At 36.8% G+C, this 23,817-nt stretch overlaps 1 protein-coding gene across 2 annotated transcripts in view; it reads right to left on the reverse strand.

Annotated features, from left to right (window-relative positions):
• VPS13B (vacuolar protein sorting 13 homolog B) overlaps window positions 1-23,817 on the reverse strand; it is a 482,028-nt gene that overhangs the window by 454,827 nt on the left and 3,384 nt on the right. For both annotated transcript variants that reach the window (XM_074898647.1, XM_074898646.1), the window contains exon 3: window positions 18,204-18,347. In XM_074898647.1, coding sequence (XP_074754748.1) covers window positions 18,204-18,347 — 144 coding nt within the window. The remainder of the gene's footprint in view (window positions 1-18,203; window positions 18,348-23,817) is intronic.

Below are 23,817 nucleotides of genomic sequence, written 5' to 3' on the forward strand. Positions count from 1 at the left end.
ATGGAATAACATTTTTTTAGAAATGAAAGTTCCCAAAAGAACAAATAAAAAAACAGGACAAGGATAGTATTCCAAGAGAGTAAAGAAAAGGCAATTATTCCGAAAATAAACTGGTTTTCATTAAAAATTTTATCAAATGAGATTTTATAAACAGCTCTGTTTATAAACAGAATTGTGATAAAGACTACTACTTTTTGTACTTTTTACTGCCAGAAAAAAAAAAACCTACATCAGAAAATTCTATGAACTCTACCTCTGCTTACCAAGCCAACTGCAAATACTTTGAAACTCACACAAGAAATTGCGCAAGTGTTCAACATTTTAAATTCTTGCATTCATCCAAATAGTCTATTAAATGGATTGAGCTATTCTAATGGAATCCAAATCTGATTTTTTTTTTTAATTGTATAAATTTAATCTCAGAAAGACATACTATACAACTGGTTTTGTCAGATAGGTATTTGTTAATCTTTAAGACTCGTTAAACTTTAAGAAATAAATGTTTTCAAATACTGTAGACATTGATAAAAGCTACTTTTGTCCTCTATTTTGTTGCTATTTTAACTTTCAGCCTAGTTTAGATCAGGATTCTGAATTTTAAAAAAAATTATGGAAGCTAGTACAGAACTGCAGGACAAGCTTCTAAGGCCTGATTTTGTGACAGGGAGAGTGCTTATATACCATTCATCTTCAAAATACAACATGAATCCTTTCCAAAACTCAGGTCTTGCACACTCTAAGGCAAAATAAATTATGCAATAGCTTCAATAAATCTATATTAACATTCAAAATTAAACAGCAATTGAAGCACTATGGGCTTGTTAAGTGAGAGAGGTGGTTGGAGCAAGGAAGGGAAAGTTCAGAAAGGCAAAACATAAGCTCAGGAAGCAGAAAATAGCTCAGGTAGAGAATGGCATCTTACAGAGTAGCAGGTAGCACAGTGTGTGGTGATCCAAAGTAAATGATGAGTAGAAGACTGAAACGTATGAGATCTCTCAGGCAGTAAAGCTAAGAATCATTCTGAAAATGTTGAAGCCTACCAAACTCTTACATGCATGGGCTGATCCAGATGTCAACAAGCATCCCTGTCCTCCCTTCCCCATGTCCTGCCTGCCCTGCTATCATTTTTAAAACAAGATTTGAAACTGTAGTGCAAGCACAAATAAAAAAAGTCTCCACACTATGCAAGACACATCTGTTATTCATTTAGAGTGACTACTGATTAATCAGTATATTCTTGAAATCAGAAATTACCATACTTCAGTATTAGCTTTTACACATCTAGTGACTTTCAGAAGCTGAACAGGACACAGATTTAGCCCCTGCTTCTTTTTCAACAGGAACGCAACTTGTAGAGAACCAAAACCAGAGCAAAGACAGAATGTATATTTAGAAATATACTTGTGTTTCTTAAATTGCATAAAAAAAGAGGATAACCTTGCATGAACAAAATAATTTCTTATTCAATAATAAGAGTAAACATGGCAGAACACGTGAATTTATACTCAAGAACAGAAATAAATACCAAGAAGATTTTGATTTGTACAAGAAGTTATATCAAGCCAGCACAGATGACAAGATCATACCATATTTGAATTCATCAAAACAGTGCTCAGTGATGAAAAAAAAATCATCATGTAAAAAGGAAGCTTTTATGCTATTATGATCTGAATGTGTTCATAAGGTTACTTTTAGAAATCACTTAAGAAAGCACTACGTGTCTCCCTAGAAGCAGGTATAAACTCTGAAAATAACAGAATGCCACACTTACATCCTTGCTTTCTGCCTATACAAGACTATTACACATAACTATTATACATAACCCATTTGCACAGATCTAAAATGTGTTTTTTCAAGTGAAAAAACAATACAAACATGCTACACATTAAAGACACACTGTCCAGAATGGAGAAACAACCAAGCTACAAGTCACACACAACAGAGCAGCAACTTAATTAGATAAAACTCAATACTGAATAGTCCCAAAAAAGTGAGGGTCCTACTTTGACAAGCAGGAAAATACTGCTCTGTATTCTTCCAGACTTGGTATCTTGGTTGGTTTTTTTGTTCTTAGGGTTTGGGTTTTTTTTTTCAAAAGAAAAGACAAAGAAAGGCTAAAAACAACACTGGAATTTCACTAGAAAGAAAACACCGTTTTGCAGAAATTATATTTTCATCAAAAATACCAGAAGTAAAATCACTGAGCAGCTATAACATGATCCTTTCTCAAGTTAATTTGTGTTATACATACACCGGCAGAAGTGAATGTCAGCTTTTGCAACTATATGCAGAGTTCACTTGGTTTTACTTTACTGAGGACAGAAGTGCTTAAACAATCAGTATATGGGTAATAAACTACAGTTTTATAAGCCACATTTATGACTGGAATACTCTTAGATATGTAATAAATGAAGAAAAGATGAGAGTATCATGACCTTTAGGTAACAGTGATGAGAAGGGAAAGTTAACTGCAGAAGATTTAGCATCATCAACAACTAGAGGACTTCAGATGAGAACTGTTGTATACGCATAAATAGACAAAAAAGATGTCCACCATTAACTCAATGTCACCCAATGGCTTTCAACTTTTATATGGATACAACCATAGTTCATTTTTTTACAAGTCAAGCAAAGTAGAACATCCTTAACAGAGCAGGAAATGAAGTTTTATTCGTTGCACAAAATAAATCAACAAAAATGTAATGTCTATTGATGACAATAAAACCACTAGCATATGTACTCGGGACTCTGATCTATTCTGTCCACCAGATGCTCCCTCCTTGTGGAAGGCTGGTAAAAAGAATTAGAGTTCATTGTGGCTTAAGCAGATTTTCCTCATGCTGTTAAGTATTTTCCTAAAGTTTTACTGCAAAATCTTAATGTTCTTCATGATTGTAAGCAAATATCTAGGAGTAACAACCTATAGCCCACAGGCCATATGCAGTATGGCAGGACAATTCATCTAGCTTGTTCCCTTTGGCCTCCTCTCTTAAGAACCTCAGCTGCACACCAGATGACTGCACTAGAGCAGGCAGCCTGCTCCCCACAACCATTTTATCTAGGAGGCTTGTAGCCTCTCCCCCATCATATAATGAGCCCATATTTAAATGCACGCTGGGAAAAGGGTTGAAGAGCTTCCAGGAAAGATGGCCACTTCCCACTGCCAGAACAATGCATTTACCCCACAACTTCATCACTGTCCACATCTGAGGAACATATGGGAAAGAGGACCATCAGGAATAGGCTGAATGAACTGTATGGAGTCAGCAGCACACTCTTGCCCACTCTCTTTGTCAGGTCTTCATCAGGCCCTGTTGGGGAAAAACCACTGGGCAAAAAGCTTACTAAACACCTGGAATCCACTAGGGATGCAGGAAGGCAGAGGCTTCAGAAGGAAGCAGAACTGCACTCATATACAACACAGACCAGATGATACTCACCTAGAGAAAGTGGCCCAGAAGCCATGAAATATGGCACTCTCCTGCCACCAGGAATAAAAAAAATGAAGAGCAGCCCACCCACCCAAAGGACAGGAACACAATTGGTCTCCACAGTAGACAGCAGAGCAGCATTGATTGCATTGATCAGGAGATCACTCAGCTGACAGAACTGCATGGAAAATCCCTGGTGTTCTTTGAGAAGTAGTCCCTAATTATCAACACAATTCACAAATATCAGGAGCTTAGGGCCTAGTTCTAAGTAATTACACATTACTGCTGCTGCAGCAGCTGTTAGCTCATTTTAAGGAATCCTACACTAACCTGAAATGTTGAAAAACTCTTACAGGCTAACAGTAAAAAAAAAATCTAATGAAACCAAAATACATTTTTATATTTAACTGAAAATACTGAAAATTAAATAACTCCAATCAAGAGAGCTCTTTACATGACAAAGTCTTCCAGAATAATGTTTCATGCATACAAAATAAAAAAGGGTAAAGCAGCTTGGTGTTATTCATCCTCCAGTTAGGTGCAAGGCGTAAGGACTTATATTGAAAATGAAGGACAAACCCTTACAATATTCTGGACTCTTTAGACCGCTGCATTTTGACAGCTAGCCCTGCTAGACACCAACTAGTCCAAAGCTGACAGGAGCCTGGGTAAAGGAAACCAAATGAGGATCTTCAGTAAGACAAGGTGATGGCCTCAGGACACGATTACTTAGCAAGTCAAGAGGCAGAACTACTAAACAAACATGCTAAGGGAGGCGGGGAGGGAGGAAATATATATATATACACTTCTCTATTTCTGAATAGAGGGATCAAGTTTGTTCCATTTTCCCCAGAGACAAAGAAATAAGTATTTACAGTTAAAGTTCATGTTTATTTAACAGTTGGAGTTAAGCTAAGAAGATGACTGAGACAGCTGGATGGACCAGGATATTGCCAGCAGCACAGTACTTGGGGTTCTACGGCCTGTAAAAATTTAAGACAGTGAGTTTTCATTAGAAAAGAAATTTAAACCTCAACATTTCCCCAGTCTTTTGGGAAAAGGGCAGCTTGCTGGGACAGAGTTTATTACAGCCTGTAAGTGTTCAAAATAAAACACAATCTACATCAGTTGTCCATCAAAATTATTTAGCAGGAACCACTCTTTAAGTGCAGGTATTTTAAGGTAAGTCACAAGCAATAGATGAATAAAGAGAATTTTTTTGCTTAAGCTCAATAACTGTATCTAGTAAGTTATAATTAAAATCACACCCTGTCAGAGAAAATACCGCTCTTTCCAAAAGGAACAAGCTATAATTTCAGAGTACACTTTGTACTTGAAAGAATTAGGAGTATTTTGTCTTTTGGAATTTTAAGATGCTTTTACCAAAAGGTGGATAAATTACAGGTTTTTTCCACTACAAAATCTGTAATCATGCCCATCCTGAAATAGTAGGGTTTGCTATAATGAGGAGCTAAAACACATTCCAACAAATTTAACTATGCTTTAATCTATCAACAAACGAGGAAAAACTACTTCCTCTCCAAGGAAATATTTTTAAATGCATTACCTCACCTCATTCCCTGTTAAACCATACTAATCCAAACTCTTCACCCAACTACATGAAACAAAGCCAGATTGTAGGGTCCTGATTTGATGTCAGCTGAATGGGGACAAATCTGGAATTACTCCAAAGTAAATCAGTTGAGGTATTCCAGATCTATGCCGGGGAAAGTTCAATCAGAATCTGACCTTAGACTTCTAGGAATTATGCCAAAGATGATATATAAATCCTTTCACCCTATACCTTGGAACAAAGACACTGACTATTGGTATTGCATTTCCTTGCTATAACTAGGTCAGAAAAAAAGCTAAGTAAAATCAGTAAAGGTACAAGGATTATTCTTAATCTTTCTACTTTATAGACCTGTATCTACACAGCAGAACAGTTTATCTGTACTTTATAAAGAGAAATACACCACTTAGATGTTAGTATTTGCATTTGCCTTAGTAAACCTATTCTCTGGAATATAAAAATCAGCAAGATCGTAGTATCCAAGTTTCAACTGTTATATCTATTTGCACACCTGCAGAATTAAAACAAATACTTTTCTTGTATTATACATTCAGTAATCAAGTGAGTCAAAAAGAACAACATTGGGGTTTTCTCCTATAAACTTGAAAAAAAACCAAAGATCTGCTCTGAAATGCAGTTCTGTAGCCATAGTATTGCAGCAATCCCTGTTTGTCTCTTCCTATGCAAATGGGTTCCTTCTCAAAATTCAAGAATATGTACCATGACAGCACTCCCAATTACCAGTTCACCAAATTAACCACAGCAAAAAGGAAACCAAATGACCTTTTCTAGATGGTGCATAATCATGAACAGTGAAGACTTCTGCCCAGAAAACCTTATTCTGAAAACAGCTGGTGCAGGTTTGAACCCTGAGCTGCCTAACAGCAAATGTAACTTCACCTAAAATTTGAAATTCAGTTTCATCAGGGATGTACAAGCCAGCTTCCACTCTCCAAACACCTTAGTCCACACCACAAGGAAGGAAATGGACTGCAGCAGAGAGGAATGAGTCTGCTGGCTGACTAACACAGACTGACTCAGTTTGTTACCTGTCCAGGACTATACTCCGAACAGTTCCTCAAACAGATGAACTTTTGTATCACTGTCTGAGCTGTCTCCATAGATAGTCTCCCAATATATAAAGTTACAGATACAGCATTTGTATTACGTTTTGAAGTGCTAGTACTCAGATACTTACGTGTTTCCAAAATCATTATGTGTTAACAAACAAGTTTCTGGCAAGATGTGCCATCTTCTAATTCTGATGGGATATACTTGTACATATCTGTATGTGACAGGCAGTATCACAGAAAGATTAATAAACTCAGAAGCATGTGTTATTGTATTCAAAACAGTCACTCTGAAGCAACTCCTAAGTTGTGCAATTAGTAGTTTTCTTAAGTTTATTCAAAATGCAATAGTTTGTTCAACTCCACTGTACCTCCATGCATGCCAAAGCATCTGTGTTTTGAAGGTTAAAAGTCTTGGAGTGCAAGACACTAAAAGCATGAGATATAAAGAATTGTCTTCAGGAGGGCTGATGTCAGGAGTGAACTTCCAGAAGACCTGACCAACCAACCAACAGCCCAGTCACCCAATAAGTCTCATGGAGTTTTCTCCAACATGAGCCGGCAAAGTTGATTTTAGAAAACTCATGTACATAGACATACACAAACCCTTTGTACTCGTATATATCCCAGAGACAGCAAATAGTTTAACACAGGTAATCTCATCTGAAATATATGAGCATATGCAAATCACTAACATTAATGGGAGGTATTAATTGTTTTTTCTACCTACTGACCTGTTGACTTTTTTCTGTAGAAACATACTGCATTAAGCTGCACTAAAAGCAATTCTAGTGTATTTATATTCAAATCCACCACAATTGAGACCCACAACATAATCCAAAGTTCTAAAATGCAAGTTACAATGGTCATCACTGCATAGCTCTACTATTTAACTTATTATGCCATCCATTTCCTTACTATGATGTTGGTTTGCTACATGTAATCCCTTAAAAAAAAAAAAAAGGTACTGGATACTATCCTAACTGGTACAGAACAAAACTATTATTTGCATTTCAACGATGCACTAACTGGTGCTTTGCCAAGAGTTCAACCTGACATTCATTTTCCAAGTTCATTTGCAGCCTAGAAATCCCTTACTTATCTTCCTCCCCTTCTCCCTCCACACAGCAAATTCAGCTGATTTGCTCTATAAACAACTGTAACATTTACAACCTTAATGTAAATTTTCTAGAATAGCTCTGTACTACATGGTGTAAATAATCAGTCTGGGGTCTGCAGTTTTCTAGTGATTACAGAACATGTAAATATGGTCCATGAAAGTACTCCAGAAGAAAAAAATGTTTGTTTGTTAAAGGAAGGAAAGAAGTTAAATATACATTGACTACCATTCAGCTGGGCATACATGACAGTGCCTGCCCACAAAAGAGTCAGAAAACTGAATTTCACTGTTATCACTGCATTACTAAAAAGTGGAATAAAAGTGAAGTTATGACTATGTAAAGTAAGTGTTTACCTATGTACTACATGCTATTCACATTTCTTGTCCCAACTATTCCTCCCTACCATCCAGCAAAAATGAAGTGAAAAACAGTGAGATGGGAAGCCATCTTTACTATGCATAGACACATGCACACATATATGTATACACAAACATAAAGAACCAGCTTTCTACACCAGCACAGCACAACAGAGGAGTAAGTCAGCTGCTTCCTCACTTCTAACATCACAACTCTCCAAGCAATGGCCGTAGGCAATAGGGGACTATAGTTTTAAATGAGTAAAAGCAGCAACATCAGCTTCCTCGTGAGACAAACTCTTCCCCTCCACATGGGCAACACTACTGAACTGTCAACTTTTGAACTTCTTCACAGGCAAAATTGGAACAACAACAAACATGGGACATGTATGGATATTAAGTGTCAAAGAAATGCGTAAGAGGCAGCTCACTAAAGTGAAATTGTATTGCAGGACAGAACTTGTACAAAGATGAGCAAAGAAACATGATTACCCATGCAAAAGAGAACCACCTGCTTTTGGTTAAAATAAATAATACAGATTTTGTTAACACTGGCATTTGGCATAGGTTTTTTAGTTTTCATGTGCATGACTAAAGAGAAATGTGCATATGTGAGGGTCAAACGGTTTTACTGGCTGTTGGCATACATAATTCCGTTTTCTAATTTTGTAGGGGTTTTCTCTTTTGTTTTAATTAGAACATAATTTGCCAGTGGCAAGTAACAGTCAAATACTAGAATCAATTTTATAGAATATTACGGAAGCAAAAATAAAAGAGGAAGAGGGGGAGAGACACAGAGGGAGCAATGGGTTAAAACGACTGTTACTTGTGCCTTATTAGATAACAATAAAATGTTCTCAACAATATGCAAGTTTCCACAACTAAGACATGGGGAAAAACTTCAACCAGGATGTACTCCCAGCACGGTTTGTAGCTTCTGCACCAATAAATCTCTACTCCTAATACACTGCAGTTCCAGGGAAAGTCTTACAGATTGGTATCTAGCTCTTGTTTTCAGAAACGATAGCTCATGTGCAACAAGCTCATAATACTTTAACTTTCAGCAAATTCCTATCCAGCAAATTCCCCATCACCAGTGGCAGTACTGAGAAAAATTTAACATGTTTATGAATATTTGTCGATTTAACACTAATTTTTGAGATTCTGAATTCTCACCATGGTATTTCTCAGACAATTCAGTTTTGAAAATGGACCAAATCTGCTTGTTTACTCCCTATATTGAACTGAAATTGCAAAGTGGATTAACATGGCATTATAATAGACAGACACTAGGTCCTGAATATTTTCTAGTCCCAGAAAACTCGGGGGGGGGGGGGGGGGGGGGGGGGGGAAGCACTGGCTATCATTCAGAAAGGCCAGTTCAGTAAGTCAGCTAATAACCACTCAATATATAATTTAGTGGGATGAGACTGTTCAGACAAGGATGCATTTAGACAACACACCTAAAGCAGAGCTGAGCCTCTCCTACACTTGCTGTCTTCTCTGTATGCCACCTTCATCCCTCACTGGATCACCCAGCAAGCTCATTCAACGCACTAACTCAGAACAAACAAAGAAATCAAGCAACTTCGTCACCTTTTGGGGACTGATTCTGTTTTGAGAGATAAGCAAATTTTCCAATTCAGACAACACATGGGAAAAAGTAGGCTAAAGCTGGAAGCAAGATGGAAGGCACTGAGTGAGCTCCATCAGCCAAGTAAACTGAAGGAAAGACAACAAGAATCAAAAGCAAGAGACTCATAGGCCTAAGAAGAGCTGCCGAGATATTATTTCATGAATTTTTGTCAAAATCATATTTTACAGAACTTGGGAACACTTACAGAGAAAAATGAGACCTTACATGGAAGAGTGAAGACGTTATGAAAAGAAGAGGAATAAACTTCTACAGCCAAATATCAAAACATAATTATAGCTAATGTGGAGTTCTAAGTAGAAAGGAGGAAACTAGTTAGGAAGTCAGTGTCCACACTTTCAGTGTTTAAAAAAAACCAACCACACTTAGAAATTAAAATAAAAAAAAATAAAAAAGGGAATAACAGAAATAAGGTGGGGGAGTGAATAAGACTAATTTTAAAGTGTCTGCCCAAAAGCTAAAGGCTTTAAAAAAGTACAAATCAGAAACACATGTTGCATAAAGCATTGATTGCTGCTGAAATATGAGTTGATCCAGAAAACAGCATCTACATCTATTTTAGAACAAACCCATGAAATTGTGTTCTAGTAATCTGCTCTGAAGAAAAAAAAAATTCAAAGCATAGGAGAAAATAGTAATGTATTAAACTACTAAGGTTGAAATATTATGACAGATTCAAGAAATTCAGCACTATGCAGGATTCCCCAAAATATTCATACACATGGAACACTACTCCAACATGTCCAAAATTAGGATTATATCCTTCAAAAGAATATGGCATCCTGACAAGGTTTCACCAAAATGAGAGATTTCTTGTCTAGTCAGGTGTCCAAGGCAAACAAATTAAATCCTTCATTGTAAGCATGCTACCATCATCTGATTAAACAATGTATTTAGAATTACCTGTAAAGCTATGAAAGCTTAAAGGACCACTACCCAAAAAAACCCTCTCCCCTTCACATCCATCAGGTGAGTTTAATCTCTTCTCACCTAACCTGTTTGTCCATTTACCTGCCTCAGCCTTTCTCCATGTACTACTCCTATCTGCATTACCCTTTCTTCTTGCTACTTGAGACAGACCTCCAACTGATGTTCTGCATAAGACCAACTAACTTTAAAAGGCACGCTCCAAACACGTTCCTTGTGCTAAGCTAACACCACCATAAATCTGATATAAATTGTGAAGTGTCTACTTCTGTAAATATGCTTCAGACTCTACAGCAAGTCAGAGAGGACTCCAGAAGAGCATTCTTGGAAACATACATAGCCTGCAGCCATCCAGTTAACTCAAACTTTACCTGCTGAAGGAAGAAAATGGGAGCTGCGGTCTGCAGCTGCAGGGTTGTTTTAACAGCCTATGAAAATGTCATACATTAAATGACATACAGATCTAGTGCCACACAAGCACTTGAAAAAGAGCTCAGCCTTCAAACCTGAAACACTGATTTGGGAGTTAAATTAAAGGTCATGTACACTTATATGTATATAGAATTAAAACATTAATATATATAATCCATGTTTATACAGAAGTAAATACATTTCTTCAATTTGAAGGACAATTATGCTGGTTTTTTAGAGGGCAATGGGTTGTTTAAAACTTAAAAAGTGTTATTTCATCTTTGGCAAGGCCATGTTTCCCAACACACAACAGACATCTTAAAAAGGCAGCAAGCCAGTCTAAGCCAATATAGCCCAACAGTAATAAAAAGCAAATAATATTTAATTCTAAATATTTCAATTATAGAAAATTTTAAAAAAAAGCAATTCAGAATAGATCACATGAAGCCTAGTCCACATCCCTAAAACAAAACAACTGTATAATAAAAGATACAAGGTATCACAACTCCTGACAAGGCAGCTAGGGAACCTGAGGTCCTGAACCTCAAAAACCTAAAAAAACCCAACAGGTGACAGGCATTTTTACTTCTGGAAGAAAGCTGTTCTTAAACGGTGGTCCTCCACTAGCATAGCAGCTATAAGGTAGTATGTCCATGTCAAATTAGCTTTACAGCTACCAGCACTGCACCATGAAGACTGTCTTTCAATCACTTCTTGCAAACTGAAGCAAACCATCAGTTTAGAAAGAGGTAGCTTGGGGACAGAAGAAATAAGGCAACAGGAATTTTAGAGCTAGACTTGTAAAATGAGAAAAGCAGAGACTTCTTGCTCTCTACCAGTATTGAATTAGGTTCACACAGTACACAGGAGCACAAAATAAATTGTGGCAACAACTATGAGGGGTCTAAGCATGGTAATGAGACCATACCTTGAAGTTTGTCAGCATGAAGGATATAAGGACTTCACCTGTTCATGCCTAAGAAATAAATTTCATGACAATCGGAAGTGCAGCTGTACTGCTTAGTCATGCCAGTGTCCACAACCTTCATTGTTCATCACTGCATCCTCATATGCCTAAAATTCTTCCAATTTAGTCTGAAGTCTTCTTAACAAATAAACTCATACCATAATGTTCTGCTGTTTATACAGAGCTCAAGACACTGCTGGAAGTAGGACAGGAGTATTAATTTGCTCTCTTCAATCCATGCCAAATACATAGATAGCAAGCACTGGTCTCTGCCTGTAATACAGGACCCGCTTGACTACCACTGAGTTTTCCTTTTTCTTCTAGTTTTTACATTCTGAAAGAGCAATTCCAGACTGTTTGCTACTTAAATCATTGCAAAAATGACCAGAGTGATAAAAATCTCATTCAGGAAGCTTAGATCCTGCTTTTTTACCATGTTAACTTTCTGCTGAACCCTTGGGTAAGAGGAACATACAACTGTACCACTGTCTTAGAAAATACTAGAGGGATGTGCTTTTATAAAGGAGGAGAAGGGAAAATAAAAAAAGTTGTGCTTGCACTATGTACATAATGAGATGTTTTGTGAGAGGACTACTGTCACAAACATACTACCTACAAAAAGCAGAGAAGCAGGAATTAAATGTGGGTCAGACACAGACCTTCTGAACCTAGACAGCCAGAACAACTTCTGAAGAAAACTCAGTTGGTTTAGTGGGATTCACCATGCTCCTAATCAGAGACCACACCATGGCTGGTGATCACAGAGTATTGATTCTATTAACAACTTACATAAGACAACTGTTCTAATTCAGTTAGCAGCTGGAGCACATTACCATGCTGCTAGAGTACATTTCCCTTTTAGTTTCACCTAAAAGGGATCCAGCTCATCAGTTCTGAGACCATCCCACAATGGAGGTCAAGGCACAGTAAGCCTGGACAGCCAGATTTCTTCAGAAGCACAAACTTGATCTGAACTACACCACAAAGAGGTACAGAGAGAAGGCCTTGTTCAGAAAGCAATAGGCAAGCATAGAAAAGGCAACATTTACTTATTAGAAACTATTGCTCCAGCTGCTACAGGCACTGAAAACTAACTACACATACAACTCCTGGCAGCTTCCTTATCTTGCAATACCTACACCAACACAGAGCCATACCCTTTGCCTTGCATTCTCTTCATTACACTTAATAATTTGCAAAGTACATCCATCTGAAGACCAGAAAAAAACTATTGAAAATCATTAGTGTTACACAATCTCAATACATTTTGTAATAATGACCAGGTTGATTTTAGAATCACAGAATGATGTAAGTTGGAAAGGACCTTTAAAATCATCAAGGCCAACTGTTAATCGTTTTGACAACATCCTTCTTGAAACAAGCTGCATTCAAAATTTGAGCTCCTTAGTAAGAATACAGCCCCAACTACGTATCTGACTACTTTTGGGTTCCTGAATCTGCTACCCAGTGAACATGTCTGACACAGCATACTTCTCTTTTTAAAAATGTATGATGTTGACATTTGCAGAAATAAATCTTTCAAGGAATTAAAGTACTGAGTTTTAAATCTTTCTAATAAGCATTTAATTTTCAGTCAGTTGGAGAGAGTGTTTAGAACACAAGCTGGCAGAAAAAGGAACACATACCTTATTCACATCTTTCATGTACACATGTAGTGTCATGATAAACAAAACTGGGAAAATATTACAGCAACCAGAAAGTTCGGTTAGTATTATCATTAATAATTATCATTACTTAGCCCTGAAATGAACTTCAATAAGAAATATGATGACAAATTCACATGAACACTGTCCAAAATGACTAGCATGGTAACAGGCACTTAGGTAGCAAACCAGCTATTCAGGCTGAAGAAACACAAAAGCAGTGGAAGACTTCTACAGCTGAAGTATTAAGAAATGTGCCCACAGGTGTCTTTGAACAAATTGACAACACAGACAATTTCTTCTTTTGCAAGCAGAATTACTGTAATCTAAAATGTCAGATACCTTGCTTTGAAAGTCTTTTCATATGAAAGTGCTTAGTAGGAAAAAAAAAGGTAAATGAAATGGTCACTCTTGCTTGCCCAGCTAGAACATATGCAAATTAATTCAGCTTTAAGCAAAGCTGTTCAGTATCTCCTCTTCAACCACTCATTTGAAAACACTGGAAATACAAAGACAACAAGTGTCTGAACCAAATGCTGCAAGGGCTTTCTAGCAGCTGTTGCAGGCTGCCCTTACTGCTTTGTCTATGGAAAGACTAAGTTTACTAAATGTTTTTGCAAGAGATTTGTGGGACAGGTATTTCTCCCTTAGAAAGATAATATCCTCAAAAGAGAGCCTCGTAAAACACTTTTCACATCAAACAGTTCATAGAAAATATAAGAACTCTTCAGACTGGAGCTCTTGACAGAAAATGGCATAAAACCCAATCAAAGGGCTCTGCCAAACCTTCCTGAACATTTAGAAAAGATTAAACTACTTCAAGTCCAATGTACACAGATGAATTTGTTTTAAGTAAAGGTAATATCGAAAACTGTTCTTGGTACTTACGTATACACTTATTTGGACACATGCACACACACAAACAGATAAAAACCCCTTTCTTATATTAAGCTATTAATACACAAATAAAAGCAGCATGAAATGGCTGCCTAATGATGAATTTCATATTCATCATTAACCTGAGATTATGATTCAACACTAGCTAATGACATCATTTGCTTCCTCTAGGGCAACTCTCGATATAATCTTCGCCTTAAATTTTGCATACAGGTGTTAAAACCCAGTATCAGATTTACTCAACTATAGATACCACTGTGAAAATATTTCAAAAATAAAGACCTTGAGTTTCTACATGAGCAAATGAAAAGCAGAAAGGTGGGCCGCTAAAGACTGTTAGTTAGTCCTCTGACTTTGAGTCTTACCATGTTTTTGCTGTCACTGAACACAGTATGCATACACTCAAATGGAAAAAACAGCAGTGCTTGTCCATACAACACATTCAACTGAACTACTACAACCCAGGTGAGAAAGAAAAACAGCAAAGCACTGCTTCAGACTTGGAGCTAGCTTTACCACCTAAACAAAAACTTTATATAGCTATACCCTCAAACACAAGCCTTCTGTCTTTGCTTTCAAAGCCCTTCATAACCTGTCTGCACACCCTATCATCTCAATCATTTCCCAGTCAAGATCAATTTCTGCTTTCAGCATTCTTTGATGGCAGCACTGATTGTCAGATGAGAATATATGTCTGATATCCTGACAGTCATGCTTGTGGGCTGTTCTCCACTGTCTCCACAAAGTTGTTACATTCTTTCAAAACCTTTTTTTGCAACGCCTCATAAAAGGAACAGTGCTTAATTGTCAGTATGCTGATCCAAACAACTACTTGGTTTCCCTGTGCCCCTGTAATTGCTTGTAGATACTTAACAGCTTTCCACAATTCCATAATTATTTATCCTTGGGGTAGATACAGTTTCCATCTTCATATACATCAGCATATTCCTGACACACTGTGTCCTGATTAAAGGCAAGGACTGAAAAGTGAAGCAGTAACACAGATGCTACATTTCTCCTTGAATCTCTTCATTTGCGTCAGTTCCAAGACTAAAAGCCACAGAATTCAAGGTTGAAGGTAAAGGAGATCAGTCTTGGATTAGTTACAATGTCAGGAAGGTGAAGGAAATGGACACAGGCTTGTCATTCTCAATTTGTACAGTCTGAATTTAAAGCCTCTGGTTGGGCACAGAGGTATTGTGGCATGGAGGGGGGAAGAAAAATGAGCAAATAATTTCAAATAGCTTTAAAAAAACAGGTAGAAAAGAAAAAAGTTAAGAAGGGTCCAACAGGACAAAAAAGAGAAAAACTCTTGGAGGAAAACAAGTAAGTTTAGCAAGTGGATTTCAATTCTAGATAGAAGTCCTAAGATTTACTATATAGACATAAGCAATGAGAGAAATACAAGCAATGAGAGAAATACAAGCAATGAGAGAAATACAATATTGGAATTTTAACTACGCTCTAAAACAATATGTAACATTCATGAAGAACAGTCTCATGGGAGTCAATTACCATAACTTAACAAATACAAGTCAAGCAAACTTCAGAACCATATTTGTGCAAGAACACATTTCAAATTGTACTTACCAACACATTTAATGAATTTGATAACATTGTAAATGGTCATACTTAAAACTCAGTGCCTCAGGAGATTACATTCAGAAGCAAATAAAACAGGTACAGTTCCATTAAACTGACAGATATCAAAAAGCAGTGCAAAATGCCTCACACAATTTCTACTTCAACTACTGGAATTAACCAAATTCATAAGCAAAAAGCACATACAAACCATGTCCAATAGAACATCACTGGGTGAACTTACCACTTATACAATATTTCTGCTTAGAAAAGGAGAATATTAGCATAAAACTAGAAGTTGAGCAATGACTGTCTACTCCAAACTTTTATCTCAGCTGAAGAGATGCTGCAATAGCATAAGCAATAAAAAAAACAACCAAACTAACACTGAAACTGAACTAACAATGATACAGCAGTGTAATCGTAAATCACAGATATACAAAAGCATTCCCAGGAATACTCTTCAAAAAACATACAAAGGGTTTTCTGGTCTCAAAAATCTGTAGGGTCCACTGAACAAGAGCTTCAAACAATGCCATTTATTTTAATCACCATACATCTTCACAATAAACATTCTTTGAAACAGTCCCTTTCCAAAGAACACACATCACACTAAATTGAGGTCAGAAACTTTAATTCTTACTCAGATGGAATTACACATGTGCTCTTTAGAGGTTTCACCTGCTGAAGGAAATGTGGGATCAAGCCAATCAATGTTTGAGTACTAAACTAAACTTTCTTGCTAATTACCTGATACAAAGGTTCTTGGCAAGTTTCAGTTGGACCTAAATTCACCAAAAGTTCATTTTAGTACCATTTTCCACAGAAATATTCTATTTCATTCAGGTTTTTTATTCACTGATTACAAAGATTTTTATAGTTTTAGCCAAGTACACTGGCACACTGGAAGTTAGAACACAAGAATTTGTCAAAATATTTTCTTTTTATAAAATCCTTTCAAATAGTAATTTAAGAAATAAAATTCAAGCTGTCAACTTTTTTAACCATATCCTCAGAAAACAGCATAAAAGTGTTTTCATTTACATTCTTGTTAGTCAAAGATAATCCTTCTATGGCACAGACCCAAATTTTACCCTCCTGAGTGTACATACCACTGAATAATTTGTTCAAATGTCACTTGCAATTTTCAAAAATCCTTTCTTGCCTCTGAATCTTAAACATCTGTAACAAATACTTGTTTTGAGAGTGCTTTACATTCGTGACACTTGACCTTTTGCTGTATGCACCACAAAATTTAAGTTTCAAATACCATGCAAGCAGGAAATCTGATCATTCCAGCAGTAGCCATCTGCGTGGTCTGATATCAAGTATTAGTTCTGGGTTGCACAAAGTCATGAGCTACAAATCTCTTTCTGCAACTTCTATAATTAGTTGCAATTTGCTGCTTCTAAAACACATTTCTCATGGAACATCTGGCCTCAAAATCTTACCTTAACATTGGAAATGTACTTAGCATTTGGCTGTTGGTGTGCATACATGTGAGTATATGCACACACACATATGCACATAGATTAAGTGTAACTACAGAATCTAAGCGTATGCTCTGTGGGTGGCATACCTAGGACTACAGATTTCAACTTCAGCAGCAAAAGCCTTTTAGCTCTGGAACTGTAAAAGAATATTACAAGAAATATCAAACGTAATGGAAAAGTGTTTTCCAATCTTCTTGCTGGCTTACATCTAATCATTGATGTTAAAGGTTAACAGCTCATCAAGCACCCGACCAGACACTTGAGAGCTTTGCACAAAATAGAATTTTCTTTTGCATGATCCTTAATATAACTGGAGGACTCTATGCTGAAATTGAAATGTGAATAATGCTTTTAAAAAAAACCCAACCAAACAAAAAAACCCCACCACAAAACCTCTCAGCACCACACTGACTAAAAAAAACCAACTTCAACATTAACATACCCAAGTACTTTTTTGTTAACTAAATTAGACATAACAAAATCCACCCATTACATATGTCAGCTTCACTGTGTCAGAAGGAAATCTTTCCTGAGCCTGTGAAACAGTGTAATGGACAAATTATTGCAACTAAACAAAAAGCCCTTTGAGACCTTTACATGTAAGAAGTATTCCAAGTACACTCAAGCAAGTACTACAGCTTCTAAAGGGAAGAGAGAATTACTCCACGATCTTTAAAGCACTCCTTCAATAATAACATCACATCCTTTGAAAAATGCCCAATGCACAGTGGTACCACACACAGCTGTCTCAAGCAACCATCACTGCTTCTTGGAAGGCAGAAGGCTACATTGCTTTTGTTTAGTCATAGAAAAATTCTGGCAGAGCACTATTAACACACTTTTACATCTGTAAGAACACAGATATGGCTAAAAAATAATTAAGAATAAGCATGAAGGAAGACACTAGTCATGAGAATAATATTAGCCTCTCAAAAAAATAATAGGGACTGCAACTTCAAGTGCCTGATTCTTCAGGTGGCTTTAAATGAAGTGACTTATAGAAGTTATTATTCTCATCAACCTCTCAATATTAGAAAAATATTCATCACATTTTTTACCTGAGCTCCATCCTTTAATTTCAAGATGCATTCCATTGTATTGATAGTGATGACCACTGGTTCTGATCCCAATTTTGTCCATGGTACATGAATCCGAAGTTCATGAATATGCCCACTTAAAAAAGTAAATGGTAGTTTCAGCTCCTAACAACAAAAAGAGTGATTAATTAACTACTGAAACATATCAAAATTAAACACACATTTGTAACGTAGAATAGTATGGTTCCAGCACAAAACATAAGTCAAAACGTATTCTCCCTCGTCAGCAGTGTGCCACCAGGTTTGTCAACTGGCTTCATAATCGCTCTCACACTTACAATTAGTCTGTTCAAGGGAGACATTTGTATTACCATGTCCCTGATAATAAAAGACAGTTTAAGACCACCCCTCTTGCATGAAGCTACTGCAAAATTCAAGGGACAAGGACAAGAAATGAACCAAATGAAAGTAAATACTTACACTGATAATACAACCAGCACTATTCTGAGGAATTAAGCATTGATAAAGCCACAGCAAGGCAACTTCATCCAAAATATTTTAGTACATTGAGTTAGTTGTAAGAGCTTGGTGCTTCTAAGAGATTGGCCCATTGTTGCCCCATTCATATCAAACTGCACAATAAATACAGTTATTAAATTATTTGTTGGTAGAAATCAGACACCTTGCCAAGGCCTAACATGAATGTCACACTGCTTTAAAAAATGGTGCAGGTCAGTCCCCAACTCCTAACAAAAGCCTGGCACTTCACTCAGTCAATGAACAGATCACACCTCTATAGGACAGCCCCAGTGAGCCAGCTGCTGTATGCAGGGAGTCAACAGGAAACAAAGTGCCAAGGTTTAGACAAATTCTTTGGATATAAGTGTTAAAATTTCCTCAGTAGCTTCAGGGGTTCTCCTGGGAAACATGAGCTTAACAGTGATCAGACAGAACAGTTAGGCTAGAGATCTGGTCCCAGGCCTAGAAATCAAGATTTAGAATAATGAAAATGAGTGCTTAGTACAAAATAAAGAAACAATATTTGATATTATGACAGAATTTTAAGTCAGCATTCTCAATACTAATGACGAGGCTTCAGTGATGATACATCATCTTACTTTTCTGATCTATCCTGACATTTTTGGCTATAATGGGCTTCAAGCTTTCAGGGGAAAAAAACAACACATGTCTTCACCTGGAGTTGCCCAGTGTTTACGTCTTCTTAGATGCTGGGAACTACAGGTGTGAATCTTCTCAGGTTAAGAAAGAAGTGAATCTAACTTTCCTAGATGTTGGGCAATAGTTTAGGCCGTTAGAATGGAATATTTTCAGTTGGAAGGGCCCCACAACGATCATCCAGTCCAACTGCCTGACCAATTCAGGGCTGATCAAAAGTTAAAGCGTGTTGTTAAGAGCATTGTTCAAATGCCTCAAACGCTGACAGGCTTGGGGCATTGACCACCTCTCTAGGAAGCCTGTTCCAGTGTTTGGCCACTCTCCTGGTAAACAAATGCTTCCTAATGTCCAGTCTTTGAACTGTTCCAACGTGTCCTGTCACTGGATACCAGGGAGAAGAGATCAGCACCCCCCTCTCCATTTCCTCTCCTCAGGAAGCAGTAGAGAAAAATAACATCTCCCCTCAGCTTCCTATTTGCCAAACTAGATGTGACCATGTGTCCTGGTTCAGCTAGGATAGATCCCGGCAGGGGTTAAACCTGCACACCATGTCGTAAGTTCAGAGTTGAAATAACCACTATTGCAACTGTGACAGGTTAGCATCCTGAGATAGCCTCTAATTAATCACCCAAAAGAGAAATCAACTATTCTCACATGCAAATACCTAGCACCATCACAGCAAACAGCTGCTAATAAGAGCAATTTTAAGGAACACTCTCCATTCTGCAGCTGATACTTCCTCAGCCCTTCTACTGGTACTATGAAAAAGTTCATCTTGCATCCCAGTGCTAAGTATATTCACTGCTGACAAAATCTTCAAAGACAACTACACAAAATTATAGCTTGCTTTTTTTTTTTGCAAAGGACGGCTTTCAGTTTGTAAATTAGTTTTTGGGGGGTTAATGAGCTTTCATTAATGAAATATAAAAAAACCACATCCATCTGATGTCAGGGAAACTCTTGACTCCTACCTCGGCCATGCTTACACAAAGTCACATCTAATTTCAAGTTCCCATTAAATGATGACATTTACAGACTTTCTCATAAAAAGTTTAGAGAAAACTTAATTTGTTTTCACAAAGTTTTTTTTCTTTATCTCATTAACAAATATACTGAAGTATTTTAGCTAAAAGCCTCTGTCCTAAAAATTCACACTTAGGCTTATAATCAACACAAAATTTTAATCCAAACAGTTTCAGTTAAGCCACTAAAAAGTAAGTACTGGGCAGTTTAGCCACGGATGTTACTACACTGATCATACAATAAATGAAAAAGCACCTTATATCCCACAGCTTGGGCAGGGGGCATAGAAATAAATGATTAAAAAAATATGCAATCTAAAAATACATTACAGAGACATTCATTGTCATGAATCAAGACAGCAAACTATCACTATTAACAGTAACAGAAATAAATTCCCTTTCCAGACTCACAGATACATGATTTTGATGTAATTCATTAATACCACAGTATCTATTTAGATCCTGAGTTGTGTTCACAAATCTAAGTTATAAGTTTACTTCAAAAGGCATTCTAGAATAGATCTTTCCAACTATTTGCTGGATGGATTTAACACATTCCCATTTTTGTCTGCTTAACTGTAAGATACTGAAAGAAACAGAAATAGGAACTCTTTCAAAATGAGATGATACAACCAAATGTATAGCATATTTAGAAGACATAGTTCTTCTTTTCCAAAGGAATTTAGATACAAATGTTGTCTGACATTATCCTAATTGCACAAGCAAGTTTCCTTAAAGCAATGCAGAGAAATCTTTGTTGCTCTATTTCAGTAGACAACACAAAAAAAATGTGTGACAAATGCAGTAACTTATTCATAATTAAACATAACAAAGACCATTTTTACTCCTCCTCCTTTCCTGGGCAGTCTTTCCCCTTTCATTAAGTACTGCATAAAATTCTTAATGTATCTTTTGTACTTATGATTGATTAGACTTAACATTTTAGATTTTGCATTTATGTCATAAATCCTTCAAAAAATTATGACATGGCTTAAAACAAACTCCTGGGCTTGACACATAAATGACTGACCAACATCATGCAAGACTGCAGACTAGATGATCTTGATACCCTGTGCCCTAAAATTCAAGACTCCCTCAAACTTCGGAGTGACAGGCAAGTAACGTTTCCTACACATCAGTATTAATTCAAATAGCTTTTCTTCCCATTCAAGGCTGTATTTCACAAGTAACCCAGTGGCACATAACAGACACTTACCGTAAGGATATTTTAATGCCCTCATTTACTTCAAATTGTTTTAAGTAATTAGCATTTTTCATATTTCTTTCTTTCTAAATTCTTTCAGATATGAGAAGTCAACACAATAGTCTTTAGATGAAGTTCTCCTTTGTCTTCCAACCAAAGACTGCTTCATCTTTCCCTTCTGAGTTTGTAAAATAGTTAACATAATAACCTATGATGTTATGGAAATATACACAACCAGCAAAAAGAGCTCACTACGTATCTTACCTCTTTGGTACCTCTGTGTCAACAGAAATATAACATACAAGCTAGTTACCAAGATCACAGGCAGTTCCAATACCCTAGTGACTTCACATAAAAGTTGCCAAGAGTGCTTAAAAGCCTCTTCCATAAAACAATATTTAAATATTAAACTTTAATTACAAAATTCTTTCCTGAAGTAGTTTTTGTACAATGTACCAGTTGCTATGCCTAGATGGAAAATTTCTTAGAATGCTTACTTTTCTAGTAATTAAATCATCCAGGATAGGAAAAAAAAACCAATATAAAAAACGTATTAATCTTTAGCAAGAGATAACTATTATAAAATTAACTGGCTATTCAAAGAGCAACATAATTATGCACAAAAGCTACACTGCACCTAGAGGTTGAATCTGAGTACAAAGTAATACTCCACTTTCACTACAGAACTGATATTGTTTAAAAAAAAAAAAAGAGGGTGGCACAGAAAGAGCAGACACTAAGAGTTACTGCAATAACATTCAGCTTAGTTTAATGAGACCATATAAGACATACAAAAACATAAGTAAAAACATGCAAAGTATTTTCAGGTACTGAAATGGTCTCTTCGGGTTTGATAAATGTTTTATGTCAACCACTATATTACATCTTGATTTCAAAAAGTATTGGTTTCAGCTTGGTCCCAAAAGTAATGATCTTCTAGAAGACAGACAACAGTTTACACTCTGTTCTCATCTGTTCTTTGGAATTCTGTTTTGTGATGCACAAGAGCACAACATGACATGGGAACACTAACATCAGCTGCAGCGCAAGGAGGAAGGGGAGAAAGCACAGATTTGTTGCCAAATCGGTTATAAGGTGCTTTGTCCAGGTGGTTTGGCACCTATGCTAATGTTCAAATAATCATGCATAGCTCCACAAAAGCTGGAATCCTCTCAAAATGTTTAAGGCTCCAGATGAAGATATCCAGGCTATGTGCATTTGTATCCAAAGCCTCAAGCATGAAATTAAGGCTGCACTCATGCCAAATAAGGCAGCCCAGGACAGAAAAGGTGTTAGAAGAGCAGGGCAGTTAGTGTGACTAACTTTGGATATTATTAATCCATCCAGGCAGAGAACCCAAAGAAAATAATATATACTGGTACAGGTAATTTTGAGAGACTTTAGCTTTTCAAGGGAGCTCTCTGCCAGCTGCAAAGGCTTGGGGATGTTGTATTACCACACACCATGTACTCAAAGAGTTTTGCTGAACAAGCATAAAGCAGTATCCCTTCTACCAAAAAAAAAAAAAAAAAAAAAGAGAGAAAGACACCCTAAATACAGTCTGTGGGTCCAGGCAATTCCAAAGAATAGTAAGAGATAAATTAAGATCACTACATTTCACATAAATTTCACATAAGCACACATAAGCACACAGCCAAATAATGTAAAAAAAAAAAAAAGGATCTAAGCTAAATTTTGCATTTGTCACATATTCAAATCCCCATTCAAGCTGACAAAACATGAGCACAGGTATGGGCACATAGCAACATTTGCCTGTACAAGAGCTATGACATTAACAGATTGCACTGGATATTTAGATCCCCAGATGATACACAGGCAAAGATGATGCCAGTGATCATCTACCAGCAAACTGTGACTATGACGTAGATGATGGCAGCAAAATCCTAATAGTGTCAGGTAATATAACGCATTTGATATATCCATCCCAAGTCATCATTCATTATTAGGACAAACAGTCCCTCTACACAGATTAGCACTGGAACAGTTTACCCGAAGAGGAGGTTTTCACAACCAAGACAGGAGATTTCAGGACTCAACTGGAGAAAGCCACAAGCTGATCTGACATAATGATCACAACAGGCCTGCTCAGAACAGGAAGCTGGACTAGATGACCTCCAAAGCCTTCTTTAATTCCATAATATATACATTTTAAAAAGCTTATGAATATTCACAGGAGGAACAAATCCGACACAACTGAAGTCTAGTATCCACA

Source organism: Athene noctua, chromosome 2 (assembly GCF_965140245.1).
Source record: "Athene noctua chromosome 2, bAthNoc1.hap1.1, whole genome shotgun sequence".
NCBI lineage: Eukaryota > Metazoa > Chordata > Aves > Strigiformes > Strigidae > Athene > Athene noctua.